Source organism: Python bivittatus, unplaced genomic scaffold, assembly GCF_059951505.1.
Source record: "Python bivittatus isolate LINGU-HERP-01145 unplaced genomic scaffold, Pbiv_v1 ctg000340_np1212, whole genome shotgun sequence".
NCBI classification, from domain to species: domain Eukaryota; kingdom Metazoa; phylum Chordata; class Lepidosauria; order Squamata; family Pythonidae; genus Python; species Python bivittatus.
In genome coordinates, this window is record NW_028277056.1 from 19409932 (window position 1) to 19434603 (window position 24672).

The window sequence follows — 24672 nt, forward strand, 5'->3', positions numbered from 1 at the left end:
GGGGTGATGGGAAGGGTCAATCAAGAAAATTGTTTTTGTCTTTTGATTTTGAGCAAAGGAATTTGTAGCATAGAAAAATCTGTTGAAAAAAGAATATTCAAATATATTTGATATGCTCTAATGAATGTGTAATAAACTCATTTTTTTATAAACATACCATAATAATTCATATTTAGTTTATGAAAATGTAATTGTGTTTCATAAGGGGAATATAGTGAATAAATCGCAAGTTATACATTAGCAACAAAAATTGAGCAAGTAGATAAATTTGTGTACTAAAATGTTTAATATAGATGGGCAATCTTGGTCGAAAGGTAGTAGAAGGTGACTTGTTGCAAGGAATGCATATTTGCTGAAAGAAGCAAAAATGGCTATGTGTAAGTATATTTTTGCCATTTTGTTATATGTAAGTGAGAATTGGGTATATCAAGGGAAACATAAAAGTAAGTAGAATGCAGTGGAATGAAGTATTTTAAGAACTGGGTATGGTGAAACAAGAAAAAGGAGCAAGAATGATTGAGTACTGAATGATTGTAGATTGAATACAAAATTACAAAAGAAACATGATGAGTTGGTTTGGTCACATAGAATGAATGAGAATGAAATCATAAAACAAATATATGAAGGAAGAGTAAATAAGTCAATTGGGAGATGAAGAGGAAGGCAAAGGAAATTGATTGGATGAAGTTGATGAGATACTTGAAAATGAGAAATTTAAAGAATGTGAATTGGTATATGGGTATGGTGAAAGGTATGGAGAGAGATATTGAAACGTGTTGGTTTAAACTATAGTTAGATTACCTTTTCTGATCTCATGCCTCTAATTTCTTTTGCTTAATATTTCTTAACTCTTTCTGCATAATGTTGCTTGCTCTGAAAAGAAATAGCTTGATGGGTATGTATGTATATATGTACTTCAGGTTGCAAGTATTGATAACCCTTTACTTACATAATACTACCCTTTTTAAAGCACCCATTTTTTGTTTCTCTGATTTTTCTACTATTGCTAATCTTGCTTTCTATGCATAAGACAGAATATTGGATCTGAGTAAATGTGATGTTCCAATAAAGCACCTTACTTCCATGAGGGAAAAATGTATTTTGCTGCATGTCTGTTAACATTTAGTGTATTTATTTGAATTTAAAGTCGGTTAAAAGTATCACAGGCCTGCATTTTGCAAGTTAACAGACTTAGTCTGAAATTTGCTATGTGTAAAATATATAACTATATACCTAGTTATCCTGTTCTTCATCCATGATGCTTATAGCAGAATATTTCCTTCCCCTTGCAATCTTTTATCCCCATAACAATCCTGCAAGAGAGGTTAGGATGAAAACTTGATTTTTATAAAAATTGGTAATTTGACAATCAACTATTTAACAGTCTATATTATTTAAATGTAATGTTCTTTGGTTGAAAAATACTTTTTATTTTGATTTATTTTTCTTTATGGTTATATAATATATAACACAGGAGCTGACATTCCTAATCAAAGGAACTTATCTGCTTTGGAGCAGATAAATTAGGATTTTTTACTCCAGTCTTATTTCTGCTTTTATTTAGACATAGAAGATAGTTAACAGTACCGAAATGGATCAGTAGTGAGCAGTACAGGCCAATACTGAGGTTTTGCATGCATAAAGTACATTCTGGAAAATAGAAAAAATGCCAGGCAATTATATAAAAAGCAAACAAATTCAGCCAAGTTTCTGTAGAATGGGGGGGGGGACTCCAGCTATTCTGTATCTTTAACGTGTCAGCATGTGAGTAACTTCTTGTGTGTTCATCTTTAGCCCAATCAGGGAGATAAGGAATTATTTTATTTTATTTATATCCCACATTTGCCATTGCCCATCTCACTGGAATTGACTCTGGCCAATTTACAGTAAAAGAATAAATATTAATTAAAATACATTATAACAATATTTCTACAGATAATAAATATCTCCCAAGATATTGATGATGAACTAAAAATTATTAGGCTCGGGGAGCGTCTTCAAGGCGCCAGCCAGCCACCTCCAGGTTGGTTATATCTCTCCTCACCCCACACAAGTCGGCAGAGCCAGGTCTTCAGTTCTTTCCAGAAAGCTGGGAGGGTGGGGGCCCACCTCACCTCTGTGGGGAGAATATTCCATAGGGTGGGGGCAATGGCAGAGAAGGCTATCCTCCTGGGCCTTGCCAGTCAACATTTATTTGCCAATGGGGTCCGCAACATGCCCTCTCTGCCTGACTGGGTGGGACGGGTCGATGTGATGGGGGTGAGACGGTTCCTTAGGTAACCTGGACCCATGCCATGTAGGACTTTAAAGGTGATAACCAACACCTTGAATTGGACCCAGAAGCAAACTGGCACCCAATGCAGCTCCTGCAGGAAAGGTGTTATATGTGCCATCCTTGGAGCACCCAAAATTGCCTGCAGGGCTGCATTTTGAACCAGCTGTATCTTCCAGATACTCTTCAAGGGTAGTCCATGTAGAGTGCATTGCAATAGTCTATTAGGTTATAAAAACTAGTCGTTGCAGTTTTATAAATTGTGAATACTGATTTTATATTGCAATATATGCAGTTGTTAGTCCTCTTGCTAAACCTTTGTAATCAAAAATTATTTATTTCCCTTGTTTAGTGTTCACAAGTTCCTTTTAAATTCCTATTCTATGCATATAAATTTATTTTTTATTCATATATCTTTAGATGAGTACACAAAGAGTTTACCAGGATGATTTGCAAAAGCAAATACTATCAAGACTCTCAGAAGCTACAATAATTAAAATTTATTCTCCACTTCTGAAAACTGTACTGGTTCACACAATGCATGAAGCTGTAATTTCTGCAGTGTGTTGAGTAGGTCAAAGAGTGTGCACCCAATATGCACTGGACAAATGGAAATATGAATATTTTTCTCTACTTATCCCTTTGCTTTCCTTCATCTTGGTTGTCTTTTATATACTTTTCCAGCACTCATTTGTGATGTTTTTCGATAGACTATTTATTGTATAGAAGTAATGCCTTATGGGTTCTTGGGACTTCAATCTGATAATAGTAGTGTGGTCCCCAAGAGACCTGCTGAGCAGCAGATTATGGTATAGATAAATGAGTAAGGCAAGAGGCAAAGCAGATCAGTTTGGTCTACATAAAAAGCTAAGACCCTTCGCACATCCAGCAAATGGGGGGGAGGGGTTCAGCTCTAAAAGTGGAAAATGTAGAGTACTGTAAAGGTACAAGTCAGAATTTTCCTTTGGGAGGAAAACTATATTGTCACAGAATATATTGTCTGATTAAATTACTGTGGGTCCATTCTGAGTGCATGCAGTTCAGAAGCTTGATGACTAATGGGATTGCCACTAGGAGCATCACCTTGAGGTAAGTAATCTGAAATCTGATAGTCAACGGTTTTGTTTTTTCAAAAATTACACATTTTAGAGAAAGTATAAACAGAAATAAAAGATAAGGAAAAAGTATGAAAGAGTAAAATACAAATAAGTATAAAATCAAATGTCATAGAGATTACAGCTTCCCAATAGGTCATTAACTACTTCTGAACATATAACATTGCTTTAAAAAAACAAAAATCACTATTAAGCTTTAACAAAGAATACCCAGTCAACTCAGAATAAATCATTAACTGAAATTATAAACTATAATAAATTGAATCAATACTGAGAATCTATTCTAATTGGAACATCCTTTGAACATAAAATACAGACCCTATATATAGGAAAACCCAAATATTATGTTAAGTTATAGTCCAAGAATGGTTTTCAGAACTGGATTCTACATCATTCTTCTGTTGAATTCTTCTGTTGAAATTTATTTGTTTTTGAGATTTATACATTCCCATCTCTATTACTCTACTACTGATTCAAGTTCTGCATCCATTTAATCATACAATCTTTTCTTCAGATTCTGAATCATATTTCATCAATTCTTAATTAAGACCCAGCAGATGTTTGGAACTGCATGTTACAAGATTTTTGAATTTGCTCTCTCAATATTCCACCTTGTTTCTGCTATTATTTTAATGCTACACTACTTATTTGAAGATAATAAACCCAGTCAATTAAATCTTGCAATCTGAATAAGTTATTAACTAAAGGTTTGAAGATATTCCCTTAAGAACAAAAAGCCCAACTGATAAGCGGCACTGCAGTGTTGGTCTTACTGGTGAGAATGAATTCACATAACTTATTTCACGATATGATGAAAAAAGCCCTAACTATTTAAGCAATAGGAATGTGTATAGCTAAGTATGTGAAGTAAACTTTCAGAGGAAAGGGTAAATTTTGAGTTGTCAACTTATAAAAATAATAGAGTAATTTCAAAAGGAAAGATGACAGACATGTATCACTGCGCAGCAACAAAGACAGAAAATGCTCCCTTTTCATATAAAGTTCATCTAAACAATTGTACTTTATTCAGTACTTAAGCCATTTCTGTGATGTGTGAGATGAAATGCTGTCATATACATAAACTGTAGGTCAGGTTGCTCAGTTAGTTGGGATACAAGAAGGTTCCAAGGTTCTTGGAATTCACTTGCATTATTCTATAGGTATAATTGTCAAAACCTCCAGGTCCATAGTAACAGACATCCAGATTTGACAGAAGATATTTTATGCAGCACCAGGCCAGTTACAGGAATCCTTTAAAGACTTCTCCATATCATTGCCATATCATTGCCAGTAAGATGGCTTATACTCTGAGCTCAGGTTGAGCTCTCTACATGGTTTTGAGCTCTGAACCAAGGGAAATCTTTGCCTATTTATTTGCTTGTTTATTTATATTTTTGGTTGCCAAGGCCTCTCACAAGCATTTGGTTCATACCTATCCAATGCACTTACTTTTCATATTTTGCAGTAGTGTGTGGTGTCACTTGCTGAAAAGTCCACCCTCTTCAAATGGAAGTTCTACTTAATACTGTCTTCTTTGAAAAGGCTGCACTTCTCAATTGTGTTTAGCAATGGAGGAAATAGTTTCTGTAGTGGCTATTAACTTGCTGTCTTTATCTGTTGTCTTAACAGATGCAGAGTTAAAGCCAAATAAAAAGATGCAAGTTTTTTTTTTAAATCTTAAAGTAACTGGACCATCTTCTCCCAAAGGAAAAGTTATATCGAATAAGGTGGTCTACAGGATACTTTTAGGAATGTCATTTGGTTGTATTCAAATTGCATCTCTCATGTACTGGCACTATATGAAATACGTTTTCACTGGGCTGTTTCAACAACCAATGAATTTGGTGCTGGATATTGAAATAGGAATTGGTTTTCATCTTGTTGCAATTTATATAAACATTTGTGTTAGGAGACATTGAAGCTTGTCTCTGCCATAAATCCTGTGCTGATTTCAGAAGAAATCCCCAGAGTATAGGCATCCAAGTAAATAGCTTGAAAGACACTGTCAGCTGTTTCTGTTTACATAAGTTTTTTTATATGTGAAATAGCTGTTGAGATACTCATAAGCCTAACTGTTCTTTGAAGGAGACATTATCGATTGGTTCCCACACAGTTGGAACTAGGGAAGAAGAGACAGAAGAAACCCCTTAGATACACTCTTCCAATTCTGAATGATAATCCTCAAGCCCCAAATCAGCTGGCATTGGAGTGACTGGAAGCAAAGTAGGCAATAACACAGTTGGCGAACCATTAAATATAGCTTCAACTAGTCCCCCCCCCTTGCTCCTGTAACTTTTGTCAGGCAAATAACGCTGGCATCCGTACATCAGAGCCAGTGATAGGTTTCTTAAGGTGAACAAGATTCTAGGGAAGCCCTATACAAATGTGAAGAGTCTCATGTTTAGGAAAAGGTTGAACAAAGGATATAAGAAATGGTAACACTGGAACAAAAAAAAAAAGTTTTTGTCCGTGTCCCACAAACAAAAGGTGGCTAATCTTAAAGTATCTTTTATCCTGAATTTGAATATGTTTTCAGGATTTGCTATCAGGCAACATTTTTGAGCAACGCACAGGTTACTTTGATAATAGCCTATATTTACAAGTTAATTAAAAGCACAAAAGGGTTATCTAAAAAAAAAAAGCCGTGTTTAATTTGGGTGCTGAATTTCAGTTCAGGAACATCTCTCCTAAGGGTCTAGCGGTAGTCAGCCAATACATGGACTCCACTTGCCTTGGTACCACTTTCCCATGTTTGAAATGTCCTGGTGAAATTGTTCAATGTGTTTGTCACTGAATGCGCTAAGGTCTGGGAAAAGGTCCAAGTGAGTCTAAGAAAATGAACTTTCAATGATGTGTTACATCCCATAGCTTGGTACAACTTTAGGACATCACTGTTCCATGATAGTTTCCTGCTTTATGATTTCCCAAAAAGTTTTTACAGATATTTTTGAATTATTGCCAGGCAGCTTTTTCAACTTCACTTAACTCTTCATCATATTTAAAATCTCTTATAAATTCTCTTATATGTGGACCTACAAAAATGCTTTCTTAATCTTAGCATCACTAATCCTGGGAAATTTGATTCTCAAGTACATGAATCCAGTTCCTGTTTTATCCATCGCTATAACAAAGTTTTTCATAAGTCCAAGTTTGACATGCAAAAGAGGAAGGAAAATCTTTTCAGGGTCAACAAGTGGACTGTTTATCACATTCTTTTTTCCTGGAACAAGCGAGGTACGTTTTGGCCATTCTTTGTGAATGTAATGGTTTTTTCCTGTTCCTACTGTCCCAACTCACACAAAAAACAACAGTACATTGTGTATCCAAGCTGCAAGCCAAGCAGAAGTGCAGTGACCATCATACCTCCACATTTATTCCATTTATATTTTTTATACTGGATCTTTTCCAAAAGTAGTTTCATGTTCTCATAAAACTGTTTCATGTTAGCAGCATGGGCTAACAGTACAGATGGTAATTTATTTCCATTATGAAAAAAGACAACTTCAAATTAACTTTTGAGAAGACAGTGAACAAGCGCCACTCGAACACATTGTGTTCATGGCCAAGAACCTCCATAACTGAACGATCACCTTTACAAAACCATATTCTTGGGAGAAGAATTAATTAAATTCATCATTATTGCTCTTATTAGGCAGAAATAACAATAACAGTCTGATGGTCTTTTGGCTCTCTCAAAACCATGGCTTATGGCATGAACACTTTAACCATCCTGTTAGAAGTCTAACACGTCATCCAGCAAAAGTGAGGGGCCCAATTTTTATCTTGGTCACCCACTTTATAACCAAAATAAAGTTCATAGCTTTTTTTTTTTCTGAGTGATGGAGGTTTCATTTCTGAGATTTAAATGTTAATTCACCATACATAGTAGAAAGTATCAAATGATACTTTTGATATATATTTACTGTTTACTGTGAGCTTTGGCACTAGCTGACAAGGAACTGCTCTCCAAGTAGAGAGACTAGGCTCATGTCAAGACATGTCCAAACATGACTCAACCTACACAGTATGTTGTTCTCTGCAAGCTGTAATGTCTTCTACCTTTGTCTTGAGATTATTTATGTTAGAGTACAATAATAACTAGATTTTGGTCAATGATTGTTACAAATATACTACTATAGTTAAAATATACATCTCATTGAACAGAATAATGAAGAAGGTCACAAGAACACCAACCCTGATAGAAAAAAACTGATTTCTTTTTTTAATTCAGCATGAAAATGTAACACCCATTACAATCCATGTGACAAAATTGTTGACCAGTGCAATCACTTTGTTGTTAATGTTGAGAAGAATCTCAAAGTTCTCAAAGATCTGAGCTAGTACATATGTGATCTTGCTGACTGGATCAACACTGGTGATGTTAAGATAGACATGTCAGTATCAAAGTAACCATTTGTAGTTTCTGCTGAACAGTCTGGAGGTTTCAGTACTGAAGCAGGTTTTAGGGGCTGATTAAAATTTAGAAGTCTTTTTCTAATTTGGAAAGTCAACTCCAGAAATGAACTCTGTCAACCACACAAAAGTCTAGAATATACTGACACTAGAGAAAAGGTGGCTACAGAACCATCCAAAGGTCTATTTATCAGCAGTACCTTTTCCTGCAAAAATGCCCATTGTCTACAAGAGTCAGATCTTATATCCCTTGCTCAATGAAAAAAGCAAAATACAATACATGAGAATGAACGAAGGTTGATTTACTTCATTGTGTGTACATATACAATGTGGTGCTTTGAAGGCCATTGACCTTGCAGAGAACAGCTAGGTTTAAAGCCAAGTGCCTCAAATGTTCACACCAGCAACTTTTGTGGTCTTGTAGAATAAGACAAAGATATTGGTGAAAGATAACAATGGCAATTATTCTTTGTAAAGTATCCTGAGTTGTACTCAGAAAAAAACATCAAATCAAATCTTTATTATGGTCATAGACCAGCATAAAGAGAAAACAAAAAGTGCTCACTTCAGCAGCACGTGTACTAAAACTGGAACAACGCAGAAGAGATTAGCATGGCCCCTGAGCAAGGATGACAGGCAGAAAAAACCATGTAAAATGTTCCTAATCATGTGGCTGCTGTAAAACTTGAAAAGAAGAAAGTAATAGCATTTAGGAAGTACAAAGTGAACCCTAAAGATCTCAGTTCTTAAGTCCCTGATTGGTTTTTCAGCACAGATGCAGAACTCGATACACAAGCTATGATGATGAATAAATATGAAGATTTTGCTGTTCAGTCATTGCAACCCTCTGGTGATCAAATTCCATCATTCTTCCATTATCCACATTTGCAGAAAAGGGAGGGCTTTCATTTTGCTTTGCAGATCTTAAAGCCTAAAATAAATTTCACTCCTGTATTGAAGAAGCCAAAAAGATCAATTCAGGGGCACTTTGGAAGTTCAAGCCCTCATTCCCTGGTGGCTGTATTCGCATAGCATGCAAAGCCAGTCTTTCTCAACCTGTTTCATCCTAGATGTTTTGAACAACATCATCTGTCAGCATGAGAGTCAATACTTCTGGAAGCCAAAGTTGAGGAAGGCTGTGCTAAGCTATGTTCTGCTTTCTCAATTAAACTACAGCCAATTGGGTTTACACAGCATGAAAGACCACAAACAAGCAAATTGTATTTTGCATACTTAGCACATTATATGAACCCAGCCTTTCTGTAATGTTTTCGTTAAACCCAGGTGCTTAAACAAATCTAGTTTCCCCCCTCTGTAGTTTCTTGACGTATTGACAGGTGGAATTGCAGTACACAGTCTTAAATGCAGAAATTTCAACCATACAAAAGGATTGGAAGAATACCAGGAAAATACAGGTTTATCAGTTGTCAATTTATAAATACTGTTCCTTACCATTGCTAGGTTTCACTTCGTTAAAAATCATCAGATTTCTCTCTTGGCTTTTAAGGTATTCTTTATAAATCAACAGTCCATTTTGGTGTATCAGGGCTGCCAGTGAATGTCTTTTTTGTTAAACTCTTGTCACAGTCATGCAGCTACATTATAGATGCCCTTAGCCAAATTGTTTATTAACCACCAACTGTATTCAGGCAACAAGCTAATCTTAAAGCAAAATTTATTGATTTCTGTGAACAGATTAAATAAAATAGTATCTTGGCAACTGAAGTTGAAAAACATACAGAATAGTGTTTAAAGAAGGATAAAGCAAAGCAAGCCTGGGCTTTCAGTGAGACCTTAATGTGTTTTCTTAATTAGATTGCTATTAATCAATCCCACCTTTTATTCAGGAGCTCAAGGTAGTATACCCTCCTATTTCTCCTCACAACAATAACTCTGAGAGGTAAGTTGGTCTGAGAATGAGTGGCTGGCCCAAAGTCACTCAGAGACCTTCCATGGCTGAGGATGGACTAAAACCTGGATCTCCTCATTCGTAGGCCAACAGTTTAACCATTATCTTACCTGGTTGTCTTGGGTAATTGTTTCCTCTTATTAATGACTGATTGCTCGAAGGAAGCATTTTTTGTCTGTTATCCATGAGGGGGCAGTTTTCAGATATATTTGGTCCTTCCCAAGTAATCCTACCAGTTATATCCACTTAATAGAATTCATTTCTTTTGTTTGCTATATAAGCAATGTAATCTTAAATAGTCCTAATATTGGAATATATTTCAGTATGTCAATATTGGAGACTTTTCTGTAAAGCTCCTTTCTCCTGTGTAGAACCTTCCAACCAGCTGAGATTGATGGAAATACAATTTGACATACCTGATGGGGACATAGCAGGGAAGGCATCCTCAAGAAACTTAATAATGTGTTGTTTTTTATTATTTGATCATTTTCAGCTTAATTATGAAAATGATCTTAAGATTGCAGCAAACTCAATCTGCAGTGCCCAGCTTTTCCACCTTGTTGGTGTAACGGTACCAATTCCAGCTGAAACCGATCCTGTAGATCTCTCTCTGCATGAGAGTGTGTGTGTCTGTATTTGTGTGTGTGTGCGCGCATGCATATATATGTATGTATGTACGTATGTGTGTCCACTATGCAGGCCAGGATAAAAAATAATTTCATATTGATGTAATTAATTACTGTTAATTAAAATAAACTGCATATAAAATGTGTCCAAATTTATAAAATTAATTGATTCCATGTGCATATGGCAATCAATTTCTTTTGTATTCAGATCCTCTGTGCAGAGAAACTCACTGTGCACTGCATATAGACACGTAAACATTTCCTGCCTTCGTTCAAGGAGAAATAGCAAAAAGAAAAAAAAATCACTGGAGGTTAAAAAAAAAGGGGGTGGGGTGGGGAAAGTCAACTAGACAGAAAAAAAGTTAAATTCCTCAGGCATTCAGCACCTCGCAAGTAACTGCTAAACTTCAAGCAGTATCTGTACTTCAAAAGCATCCATGCTTTGTAGCAGCTCCATCTGCAGCCATCTGTATTTCCATGCATTTATTCATTTTCAGCAGCAAATGTAAGTAACTCCCCCAGTCCCCAATTCACAAGTAAAATACAGGTAGTCCCCAGTTTAAGAATGAGTTCAGGTCCCAAGGTCTGTCCTTAAGTCGAACTTGTATGTAAGCCGGAACAGTTTTACTGTATAATACTGTATAAGTAGTATTGTGTAATTAACTCAAACCATTGTGTATTTAACTCAAAACACTGTGTATTTAACTCAAAACACTGTGTATTTAACTCGAATTTTGCTACAATAGGCTCTGTTCTTAACTATGGATCATCCTTAAACGGGGTGTTCTTAATCCAGGGACTACCTGTACTTTAGAGGGGGGAGGAACTTACCCTTCTAATCAAGTAAATTTAATACCATCCAACCATCCTTTTTTGTTCTGAATGGTTTTTGTTTCCTCATAAAGTTGTTTAAGCAGCATCCAGAGCTCTTTGTGGAAGATGCTTAAGGGTTTTTGCTGAGCCATGTGTAAAACTTACTGAATAAACTAAAATAAGAGACTTAGTGATGTGTTCTTCAAGTAACAAAGATGAAGCTGAAAAGAGTACCATTTGGTTGCAACCACAATTGTGGTGTTGGAGTTTCTCTAGCTGAGAAAAGCAAACCTGGGTCTCTTCTTTCTTTGAGGTAAGAAAATGAAGTCAGAATATTCAGAGTTAAATTCTAGATACTGTCTAGAATTCAGTTCCAAAATGATGTTACATAAGTTAATCATTTTTATGGAAGTACATTTCATGCTTTATAAAAATACAACTTTGACTTTATTGCTGACACTATCATTCCTCATGCATCTGTATTTATTATTTCACATATTAGAACTTTTTTCTTTTTCAACATCTGAACAGATTGTTCATTTCAAGGCTGCCCTCTGCACCCCACTGTTAAGAAGAGTTACAGAGTAGTTCACAGTTATTCATAAAAGGGTTATGTCAGAATACCCATACAAACTAAGTGTCTTAAATTTAAACCTACATTGTATTTAAATAGGAGCCATGCATATGTGCCAATCCATCATGCCAAATACTTGGGCATCGAAGCGCAGCAGGCATGGATGCGGGTGGGTATGTGGTCCCTCACCCCCCGTGTATTGACTCTATTAAGTATGCATGCGTAACGCTCTGATGTATGACGATTGGAAACTTTAGCAAATATATGGACTTTGGAGAGGATATATAAATTCCTGCATGCTTGTTGTATTGAATCAGATATAACTAATGTAATTGTTGCTTTTTGTTTTGTTTTGTTTTGTTTTATTTGCTTTTTAGAAATATGGCAAATTAACAGCTTGTACTGGTTGCAGAGCTCAGTGCAGGTTTTTTGACATGACACAGTGCATAGGAGCTAATGGATATATGGAGCCATACTGCTCAACCACATGCATGAACACACACAAATCAAAATATGCAAAATCACAAAGTAAGTGAAAAGGGTAGTGTGTTTTTATCAATAGTGATAAAATACCTTTCCAAAATAGAGACATTCTGTTTCACATGTTGCTTCTGTGTGGTTTTCCTCTTGGGGGAAAAACACTCTTGATGTTCTAATTAAATTTAGGTTATTAAAAGTCTTTATGACTCTTATGAATTAAAGCAAAAATTTAGTATAACTAAAACTAGATGAGGCATGGTTTATGAGACAAGACGTTATGCCTTCAGAGTTTTAATATTTGAGCTCATGTTTTTAGTTAGCTACAGCTTTTTCAGGATGTTTTTAACCATCCACTCTTGGTTTGAATTTATTCTAGTATTGTGATATTTAATGTTGCTGTACATTGGCCAAAAATATTGATGGTGCAATTATTTAAGGTTGTGCTTTGCTAGAAACAGTACAATCTCATACAGTCTCATGGTCTATGTAATTAATTTGTACATTTTTATACAAGTTTTAAATACCCATTGATCATACAATGTTCCTTAACCCTAAAAGGGTGCGATAGGTATGTATGTATGTAGATTGGGTAACCATATAAATAGCACTAGCTTGTAGAAAATTGCCTGTTTTTTTTTAAACTCTACAAAGTTGAGTGAAACAAAATACATACAGAACACATAAAAATGTACTTCAAATTAATAAAATGTAACATAATAAAAATGTATAGCATTTTATTGGTAAATCTAGGTATTTACATATAACATTCCCATTGATTTTGGTCATCAAAAATTTGTTAATTAATCTAGGAAAGTATGCTTAACTAGCAACTTCCTTGTTTGATTTTTTACTACTGAAAAGGCTGCTTGTATAGGAAAAATGATTGTTCATACCTCAGCCATTGCTGTACTTTTAGAAATGCTAGCTTGTCATTTATAACCTGGAAATTTGCATTTATTTTCTTTGTATACTACATTTTTCTTTTAGGTTTGGGAATTGTTTGCCAATTTTGTAAGCGAAACTCTTTACCTCAGTATCAAGCCACAATGCCTGATGGAATACTGTACAACTTTTGCAGTTCCAGTTGTGTAGCTATATTTCAGGTTAGCTGTTGTGTTAAATCTCTTCCTCCCTAGCTATGTATTATTCTATGCATATGTCCTGTTAGGTATTCTTAGGACACTAATATTATTGTGAAACTACTTTTTAGTTAAAGGCTACTCTTCACAAATACAAATCTTTGTGTTTATCACTTATCAATAGCTTGGGTCTTATCAGCGTATATGTAGGAGAGTGATTTCCAAAATTCAAAGTCTTTCATTAGCACTTTCTTCTTGAGGCTGTTTGAATTCCACTTCCATTCTGCTTATGGTGAGAGGAATTTGGCAGAAGTTTGACATTTTTATTCTCTTCCTTTGCCCTTTTTTAAAAAAAAAAAACTGGCTGGATAATTTAGCATAGAGGTAATCCTATGAGTACTTGAATACTGTATATCCAGCTATTTTATAATTACTACAGGATTTTCTGGTTCAGACATTATTATATATATGGGAGTGGGCAAGAAGTAAGAATTAATTCCTTCCTTATGCCAGTGAAAAGGGTTCATTCTGCTGCTAAAATAGTAAAATGTCTAGATTACTAACAAATGCTATTCCTTTCAGGGATGACATTATACTAAACAGAACACTTGATTGGTTTTAAGTACATTGATTGTCAAATGGCCAATATTTTAAGCTGATCATATCTAGTACTTTATGTGCTAGTGTTCTGGAGGCCTTTATGTGTTAGATTTATATCCCTCCTTACATTCAGGAGCTCAAGGCGGTGTCCATAGTGTTCTCTCCTCCTATCTTTTCTCCACACTGACCATGTAAGGTAGGTTGGGCTGAAAGAGAGTGAGTTGCCTAAAGTCACCCAGTGAACATCCATGGCTGGGGGCAGTTTAGAACCTGGGTCTCCCTGCTCCTAATTCAACATTTTAACCACTTTGCCATGCTGGGTGCCATTATTATGCATTAATCCTAGCCAATTGTAAAATGAAGTATGGGAGGGGGAAACAGAGTATGAAAAGAGAGGGGGGAAGCAGAGTATGAATTCAATAATAGATTACATATGTTTGGGTGACAGATAAAACTACCACTTCTTAAAGGTTTATACCAATTTTTTCTTAAAAGTACAAAATATGCATTTATCTACAACTTCCAGGAGCTTAAATTCAAGCATTCTTTTATTTGAATATATAAATCATGATACTTTTGTCTAAATTTGATATAATCAAACTAATTTTGATGTACTTTTGCCAACTTAGCTTTGTATAAATGAAATAGAAATCCTATATACCATTGTGGGCTGACATTTTGATTGGTGACAGGTGCAAGCTAGTCAAAATTAAGTTCTGTTGAGCATTAGAGAGATTCAGGCATCTTTTGTGGGAGAATCAGCAGGTCCTAAAACTGTTTAATTTGGGCTAGATTTTATTGGCTTTAACAGTTAACAAGCATGAAGGTGCTTCTTGATTTCATCTCTAGAGTTGATTTTGATTTATTGCAATCAGTTTTAGTTTGAACTTATATCCATGGAAAAATTTTTAAGTATTTAAGTTGAAAGTTCCATTAAGTGAAATTTCAGATCAGGTACATTTTTGCTCTTCTGGGTTCTTTTGGACTAAGTTATATTTGCAAACCTGTATCTGCATACCAATACACACTAATGGATTTGTCTTGAAATGGTTAGAATAGTTTGACTTGCACTTCCTTTATACCTGTACAGGTAGTCCTTGCTTAATGGCCACAATAGGGACTGGAAAATTGGTTGTTAAGCGGGGAGGTTAAGTGAGTCACCACATGACTGCACCCAATTTTACTACCATTTTTACAACGGTCATTAAGCAAATCTTGGTTGTTAAGCAAATCATGTGGTCATTAAGCGAATCACATGGCCGTTAAGGGAATCCAGCTTTCCCAATGGACTTTTCTGCTGGAATTCACTTAACAGCCATGTGATTTGCTTAATGACCATATGATTCGCTTAACCATCATAAAAAGGTCACAAATCGCAATCACATCACCATAGGGGCGTGATGGTTTGTGACAGTTGTAAGTGCGAGTACAGGTCATAAAGCACATTTCTGAGGCTGTCGTAAGTTTGAACTGTTGTTAAACAAATGCTTGTTAAGCAAGGACTACCTATAATCTATAATTCCTGTCTATTTAATGCTACTTTACCTAAACCATATGTACCTTCTTTGTAAAAACGGAGGAAAATAATCTGTAAAGCAGTAGTGCTCTTAATTTTTAATCATCTATCAGGTTATTCATTAAATGTCCTTTCAGGCTATTTCTTACTTATTTTTATGTGTATATTTCTAGCCTAAATTTCACTCTATTTCTAGTAGATTTATTTCTTAAGTTCTCAGTGGTATACTGGCGTTGGTGTGAATCTAGCTTCTTTCACTTTGCATTGTTGGCTTTTTGAGTAACATAGAAAGAAACTGGCTTATTGTAGTTACAGGATCATTAACCAAACCACTGCATATAAAGTACTCTTTTTATGGGATAATATTGTTTTAAATGCAAATACAGAGGAATAGGTCTCATTTGATGTAAGTGGCTGATGATATTTAATTTTACCCAGTGGAAAGGAGGGCAATCCTTTCAGTGAAAGATTCTTTCAGTCATCCAGACTGAAAATGTACAGGTAAAGTAAGATGGGTTGGCACAATGTTTGGTATCGTTAATATGTTAATGATACCCAGGTATATATCTCATGCTCAGGCTAAACAGGTGATGAGGTGGAAATGCTTATCTAGTGCCTGAAAGGTCTGGATGGGGAGGAATAGACACTGACTGAATCCCTCTAAGACAGAAGTCTTGGGATTGTGGGCCTAATGTTTCCAGGGAAATTTCATCCTCAACTCTGAACAGAGTTGTACTCCACCAATCAGAGGTATTCTGCAATTTGGGAGTTCACCTAGACTCACAACTTCTACCTGAAAAGCAGGTGACAGCTATGGCCGGTCCTTCCTGTCCTAGTCACTTCCTGCTTGGACTACCGTAACACCTTTTATATGGGACTGCCCTTGAAGAACATTAGGAAGCTACAGCTGGTACAGAAGCCAGTAGCCTGGACAGTGATGATTGAGCTCTGATATATTTGGATGACCCCTGCTCTTGGAGCTGCATTGATTGCTACCAGGCTTCTGGGTAGAATTCAAGGTGCTGGTTGCCATTTTTATGGCCTTATATAGTTCCAGATCTGGTTATCTGATATAATATCTTCTCTGTATTCATTTGTCCACCTAACCAAATCATATGGGGTCAGCTCCCTCCAGTTCCTGTCACTATGGAATTGTCACCTAACAGGACCTCAGAAGGGATGTTTTCAGTAGTTATCCACACTCTTTGGAACTCCCTCCATGCAAAGATTCAGTCAGCTTTCTCCCTCTTGAGCTCTTGAAAAATTTTTAAGAGCTACCTCTTTGTCTTGTACAGGGAAAGTTGTGTTGTAACTAGAGGTGGGATTTCCAGGTGTTTATATTTCTTTTGTTTTTATCTTTTTATCTCTTTTTATATGTATTTTGGAGATTACGGATCATCATTTTATCTGTTGACATTATTAGGTGCACTTAATATAGGCAGAATGAATGAATGAATGAATGAATGAATGAATGAATGAATGAATGAATGAATGAATGAATGATAAATAAAAAAATAAGGTGAATTACAAATGTGTACTTAGTGCTTTTCAAAGGCTTTGGAAAATCTTTATTAGAAGTTTCTATTCCCTGTGCAAGATCTACAAATATTCTGCAGTTTGATGGTTCCAAAGATACCTCTACTACTACTTATTCTGCCACTAATCACTTTACACAGTCCAAATTAATGTGAAATTGAATTATTAAAATTATATGTGAAACACAAACACAAAATATATTTTTGCTGATGATTTTGATTATGTATTGAATTATTGATTGATTACATGCCATCAAGTTGGTGTCAACTTTTAGTGACTATATAGATAGATTTTCTCCAGGATGATCTGTCATCAACCTGGACCTTCTGCTTTTCCAGTGGTACTCCCAACATTGCTTTAGTCCATCCACCATGCTACTGCTTGTCCTCTTTTTTTTTCCTTTTCTTCTACCTTTCCCAAGATTTTAAAAAAAACTGACTATATAAAAATTAATGGATTGCAGTCAGAGTCTGAGTCATACAAAGTTAGCTTTTGCAAATAAGCAGTGAGGATTTGGTGGGTGCCTCTCTTTGTTTATTAAGTTTACTTCTGATTTCTTATCTTTCAAGTGCTTGGAATAGCCTTTTCTTATATATTGAGTGTACTATATATCTGAAATAATAATAATAATAATAATAATTATTATTATTATTATTATTATTATTATACATAGATATAGTTCTGTGTATCTGGACATGAATGATAAAGCCCAAACCATAATATCAGTATGTGAACAAATTATAGTACTTCTTTTATATTATTTTATTTAAAACTGGCATGAGAGTAGTGATCAATCACAATGTAAACTAAAAAATAAAACAGATTTGGTAGTAGTTGGCAAATGGATGGATCGATGGATGGATATATATATATATATATATATATATATATATATATATGAAATGATGATATGGAAATGATATCAAAGAAGTATGAGGAATGAATACAGTTTGAAAAGAGAATGAGGTGATATAGGTTATATATTGTATTGTATTCTGTATCCTATTTCACCATAGCCTAACTCCCATCTCATCTCCCTTCATATATAATCCAGCATTCTCTTGGCATCAGTTGTTCTTCTAGTTCCCCCTATGTTGGTTAATTATGCTCTCTCAAACAAATATTTTTACTCTCTCCAGCTTCTTATATCTGCATTGCTGTTCCCTTGGACTTAAATCTATATTTGTTCATATTTGTCCTTACCTCTATTGTTCTTATGACTCACACTGTTTAAAATTTGGATTTGTCGCTCATTTGTGGTAGGGACCTGTTGTCTTCCTTACATGGCCCTAAGTTGCTATATGCACTGACACATTAATAATAAAGTAATTCAGTGAATTATCCTATTTAGAGTAATGAAATTAAATGTGCAAATAAAACCATGAATATTAATTTTGCCACTAATTCTTAAGTAATAATAAATTACTACATTATTGTCCTGGAATGAATTGTGTATCTTAAACATTTTTTTTCAGACTCTTAGTGTACCATCTTCAACCAATGGCCAGTTTGTGGCTCCAAGCGATATTCAGTTGAAATGCAATTATTGTAAAAATACTTTCTACTCAAAGCCTGAAGTACTGGAATGGGAAGTAAGTAAATGATGCTCTGATCTGTTGTTAATTTAATTGCATGCAAATTATTCACCTTGCTTAATCATTAATAACATACTTTTCATCCTTTAATATTCCATACTTTAGCCATGGTTGTTTTAATTAATGCTTTTTAAGCCTGCTTGGCTGATCATTTCCTATTTTTTTCTTTCTTTTAGCTGCCATTTGAACCCCTAGATTGATTAGAGCTTCATGTCACAGAAACAAACCAGAATTATTATTTTTTATTTATTCACTGGGGCTTATATGCCTCTCCAATCCAGCAGGACTAATCCAGCCACGAAAAGTCATCCATCCCCATTTGCAATGATAATGCTATAATAAAGTGATGAATAACCATAACTTTATTTTGGTACTTGTTGTAATTATTCACACCAATGTATTCTCTATGTGTGCAGAATAGATTCGGAACCTTCCAGGGTTTAAGAATTTTGACCACAAAACTGTTCCTTTGCTTACAGTGCTTTCCCTAGGCATGGCTCCCATTCACCTTTCAGTTACTTTTTCATGCCGAAGCAGTAGCACATTTATTTATTTATTTGTATTTATTTTACATCCAACTGCAAAGACTTTGGACGTGCAACACATCGAAATTATAAAACCATCAACAGAAATAAACGAATAAAACAACAACAGTAATATAAAATCAAACTCCCTGAAGACAGATGTCAGTAAAACTTAGAATTGAAGGTCAAGTTAAATAAAACCTTCTAAAAGCTATGGTCTTCCAAAAACCATAGAAGAGGATGCTTTATGAAATCTGGGGATAAAAAGTTCTAAAGTATGGAGCCACAGTGAAGGCCTATCATCTTATTGATGTTCTCCTTCTTCAGGTAGAGGGGAGAATTCTAACAGGTCTTTCCAAGCTGTTTTCATCAGATGGGAAGATCCATTTTTGACAAGGCAGTGCTTGGTGTAACCCAAATGCTACTCTGTACAGGTCTTAAAAAAAAAAAAGTACCATAAATCATGTACAGTACCATCAACACTTTCAGAAGAAACACAGCCTGGTTGAGAATAACTGCTGGGATTGAGGTTCTTGGATATTTATTGATGAACAGCAACTCAATTTTGGAGAGATTTATTTTGAGCTTATTTTGAGTTTAATAGATACTAGACACTGGTTCAAGCTTTCCATAGCAGCTCTGGCTTGGTCCAAGATAGTAATGTACACCTTAGAATCATCTGCTTCTGATGTTAATCTATAAAGCAGATGTTGTTGCTAATGTTCAGAAATACCAAAGCTGCAATAGTAAGCATCCCTCATCAGACAGGCATAGCCATTACCTATTTTTCAAGGAGAGGACCATGTTGTACTTGACATTCTGCAAGTGCTGCCAGGCAAATCATATTGCTTCCTAAGGATCCTTTGTGAGAAAGAACTAAAAGTATTTAATTTCCCACATGAAATGCACATCAGTGCCCAAAGTCTTAAATGTAATTTACAAGTTTGATTATGACCTGATGGTGGTGACTATAGATGTACTAGGCCATTTGTCTGTGGACTCAGGTACTCTTGCCCAGTTGCTATTTAGCCCCATGTAGTATTTTGAGAATTCGTACTGGATGACAATTGCCTCTCCTGTTCCAGTATCCCCTTTTAATTCAGTCACATTAGAGGTGTTTAGTCTACATGTCAGTGAAGGCAGCATCTCACTCAGTGAATAAATAATGTAAGAATCCTTTCTTTGAGGATCTTTTCCTTTGGGAAAAGATGTTTTTCTTCACCCATTTGCCAGATAATAGTAGGTTGTTAGCACAGGCCTTTCGCTCTAAAGCCAGTAGTATCACCCAGAAAAAATTCAATATAATTAGGCACACTGCAGGGCCTGCAGCTAAAGCATTGGCCATCTCACTTAATGCTTTGTGCCCTGCTTTGGTCTGCTCTGTAGTCTGATAGAAGAACTGAAGCCTAGATCATTTGGTGGGATGGCTTGTTCAGCATGATAGGGTGAAGAAAATCAGTTTTAAAGTCTGCTGCTTGGCACCTTGTCCTTGGTACTACTCATCTTTTAGATTTCTCTGGTCTCCATTGCTAACTGCCTCCCCCTCCCCCTCTCACAATTTAAGGAGATTTTATACCAAACTCTTCAGAATAAGACTGACACCAAATGGCACCTTTGATCAGCATCTTCCCATGGGCCACTGGCCTGCTTTGGTGTTACTGCAGACAACTCATTTGTGTAACAACTTGGAATTGCCACTGGAAGTTCTACAAACTTTTTGCACCAAATATCTGGTCGAACGATCATCTCACTAGTCCTGTGTCACAATGCATATGCATGTGTACTGTCAAACCAGTTCTTTGCCAAGAAACACTTTGATTTCAACTCCAAATACTTTGCCATCCAAAAGTGGGATATAGTTTCACCCTGTACGGAACACAAGGGATGCCAATTTCTTTCCACTTCCTGATTTTTTTTTTCTTACGGTTATTCTGGCTTATTCTGCCATTATTTTATGATGACTCATGGCATATGTGGGCCTGGCATTTTATGATTGGCTTGAACAATTTTCAGTTTTGAATTCCCTTACCTTTTGCTACATCTCTCCAAGTGTTTACCAGCTATGTGCTAATTTGAGAAATCTCACTTGACTCCTTTGCAGATGAACATTCAGTCAGGATGACAGAGCAAATAGCACCCAGTGCTTGGTGTGCTCCATCTTCATTTTTTTTCTTAAGCCAAAGGATTGGAGTTTGTCTTCTCACTATGGGTCTACTTTGTTGCTATCTTGGACTATTGTCCTTATGAGAGTCCATTGCTATCTTGGACTATTGTCCTTATGAGAGTCCGTCAGTTTTCCCTTATTAGAGTATTGAATGGATTTAATATATCCTTTTCCATTTTGACTATTCCACTGGTGATGTGGAGGTTTTCTTTGGTTCTGGCAATGTTGTGGCTTTGTTATACAAGTCAATAATTACTGTTTAATTCAAGTGGCTTCATGGAAAATGGCCTTTTCGGTTGGTATTTCTTCAGGACATATAGGAGAATCTAGTGCTCTGTGAGCTGATTCTTTGCACCCCGATTCTTTTTCTTCTATTTTTTTTTATTGAATCTGAACTTTAACTGTTATTTAATGAGAATGTTATATTGCCTACCTTGTTCTGTGCCCATCCTTATGCCTGTAGCACTTGCTACATATTCTTAGTGTCCTACTCTGAAGAGATCACAATCAGTTTTTGTGCTTTGCTGGTCTGCAGAAAAGACAGATGCTTTCTTTACAGCGGGTGTCAAAACTGATTACTGCTGCAGCAAGGTCTACTACAGATTGGTAGAGCAAGCTTGTTTGAGAATCAAAGAGCATTTGACCAGGGCAATGGGTATATCAGCAGCATGTGTCTATAGAAGGCACGTAGAAGATTTAGGTGCAGCCAAAAATATTCATTTGGTATCACCAACTGGATCTTGAAGCACAGCAGGAGTAGCTTCCTTTAATGGAATGATTTTGTCATCCATTGCTGCCTGAAAATTCCGATCTATTGCTATTCTTCCCTTCTGTGAATTACAGACACCATCATGAAGAAATACTGGTTGCTCACTGGTAACTCTATATCTTTGCTTCCCATACTCCATCTTTCCTCCACTGTCATGCAGCTTTTGTTTTGATTTGTTTTGTGGTTGGTTGCCAGACTCAGGAATCTGAAGAATAAACACGAGCTACAACCAGGCATATATATTGTAAGCAGAGAAGCAGGTTCCCACCAAAATTCTTAAGCTCTGGAAGGTTCTGAACTTATTCAACATAGGTACAGAATCTATTTGTGTGAATTCACAGATGAGCTCTCAAATTGTAACAATTATAGGTAAATAACTAATTCTTTTATTTGGATAAAATGAAATGTTTTTGTAGAGAGTAAGGAAGATGACTGTGATGGAGATAGATGAGCTACATTACCAAAGCAATGATGGGAAAAACATAATGTATTTATTGGTGTATAACATGCACTTTTTTCCTTAAAATTTGGGGCTGAAATCCTAGCTGCATGTTATACGCCGATACTCAAGCAGCAGGGCTGGGAGAGTGGAGCCTTCATTTGAGCCAGGGCTGTAACCGGGGCAGCTCCAGAGGTGAGAGGCGGGCGAGCAAGCAAAAACCAGTGTTCCCCAGCGCTCGCGCAAGCAAAAACCAGTGCTCTCCAGTGCTCATGTGAGTGAAAACCGACGCTCCCCATCTTGTGCAAGCAAAAACATGCCAGTTTTTGCTTGCGTGAGATGGGGAGCACGGTTTTCCCTCGCACAAGTGCTGGGGAGCACCAGTTTTCTGTTGCGTGAGCACTGTGGAGCGCCGGTTTTCACTCGCTCGCCCGCTGCTCACCTCCTGCTCTGTGGAGCTCAGGCGCTCATGCGAGCGATGGGGAGCGCCAGTTTTCTTCGTTCAAAGAGGTGCTTTTTCTTTCATATTACGTATTTACTTTATAAGTGGTATAAATATTAATAAAAAGTTCAGAGCTCCCTTTATTTTGCTTCCAAGTCATTTATTTTAAATTTAAGTTTTTTTACTCAAACTTCCTTCTTAAAATTGAGGTGCGTGTTGTACGCCTGTGCGTGTTATAGGCCAATAAATACGGTATCTTAAATCCAAAACAAGCAGAAAGTATGCGGAAGCAGCTCAGACAGACACCTCCCTAGTTCACAAAGGTATAAGAAAGAGAGGGGATACAGCACAATCAGACTTGCAAAGTTCTGTTATTATAACAACTCTCAGTAAAAGTAATTTTAGCCTTCCTGTGGAGTTGATTCCTGGTTTGGTCTACCTGGTGGGGTTGACATCAGTCTTGCAAATCTTATTGTGGTAACGATCTTGCCTATCTCTGTCAAAGTCATCTTTCTTATTCTCTACAATTTTGCTCTTTCTTTTTGTGAAATCTGTGATACATTTGAAGCTGTGTTACTTACCAAATTGTCTTCTATGATATTTCTGTTTCTTGAACTAGAACAAAGTGTACCAGTTTTGCAGTAGAATTTGTTCTGATGACTATAAGAAGCTACATTGTATAGTAACGTACTGTGAATACTGCCAAGAGGAGAAGACTTTGCATGAAACGGTGAAATTTTCTGGTATCAAGAGACCATTCTGTAGTGAAGGTACGTGGAGTATATAGTTGCCAGTATTACAAATGTAATAAGGAAACAAAAAAAATGAGTTGTGCAAATTTATTCATTCAATTCATATATTGCTGAATCATGCAGCTCATGTCAGTATACAACAATAAAACACAAAACCCAATATACAATAAAACCAAAAATTAATAATGACACAACGGATTATTTAAAATAGAAACTGTCTCAGGTCCCCATAATCAGAGGTATCCAGCGATACTGAGTAGCAAATAAGTGTCTGGGGTCCAGTTCATGTGTAAGGGATGGAGTACCTTTTACTCTATTTAACTCAGTGTTTGTCAACTGTTTAGACATATGTACCCATAATGAAGAGACTGCCTAATCTGTATTTAGTTCTTACTAAATTTTGAATGCAGTCACCATTATAGGCAAGCAGACAGCATACTGGAGCATGTCCTGCACCCACATGCACAGGGCCATAGTGGGACAGGAAGTTCTAAAGTAGCTTCTTGTCTCATTATGGGTTACAGTGCCATTGTTTATCATTATAAACAATTATAACCACCCAGAGTCACTGGGAATCAGGTGGCATATACATTTAATAAATTACTGTTTTATTATTATAGTGAAAGCAATCAGTGTAGAGGCCCATGAATATAAGTCTAATTCCTGAGTCTCAACTGAAATAAAATTTTAAGAAGCTTCCTGTAAATGAGTTTTAGAGCAATTTAATTCAAGAATATCCAAATGTGGTGAAACATGTAGGTCAAATGCTTCTTGCTTTTTGTTCAATATACTTACATGAAACAGTATTTTCAAACTTACATAAAATAAAAAGCAAGTACAGAAACTGACTCGATGCTGCAGCAGACATGAATATCTAACTTTCCAGCTTTACTCCTAATATTTAATAGGTAATATGTTATTATTAAAATGTTCTAATCACATTTTTCATATAAAATCCTCCTTTCTTTGAACTAGAATGTATGTGTTCTCGTCAATGTATTTGAAGTCCCCAAATGATGCGTGGCCAGTGAAGTCCAGGAAACAATGACCTAGG

The 24672-nt window shown here is 36.0% G+C and overlaps 1 protein-coding gene and 1 non-coding gene across 13 annotated transcripts in view; both read left to right on the forward strand.

Moving 5' to 3' along the window:
* The window catches only part of ZMYM2 (zinc finger MYM-type containing 2), an 89948-nt gene that overhangs the window by 32914 nt on the left and 32362 nt on the right, over positions 1–24672 (forward strand). For 11 of the 12 annotated variants that reach the window (XM_007427535.3, XM_007427538.3, XM_025166258.2 and 8 more), the window contains 2 exons: positions 18409–18525; positions 23486–23636. In XM_007427535.3, coding sequence (XP_007427597.1) covers positions 18409–18525; positions 23486–23636 — 268 coding nt within the window. Of the gene's footprint in view, positions 1–12099; positions 12251–13189; positions 13306–18408; positions 18526–23485; positions 23637–24672 lie in introns of all 12 variants that reach the window. The other variant, XM_025166259.2, reaches the window with a different exon arrangement.
* On the forward strand, positions 8358–8463 carry LOC112540557 (U6 spliceosomal RNA). The gene has a single exon (XR_003084649.1). It is a non-coding gene; the product is annotated as a U6 spliceosomal RNA (small nuclear RNA).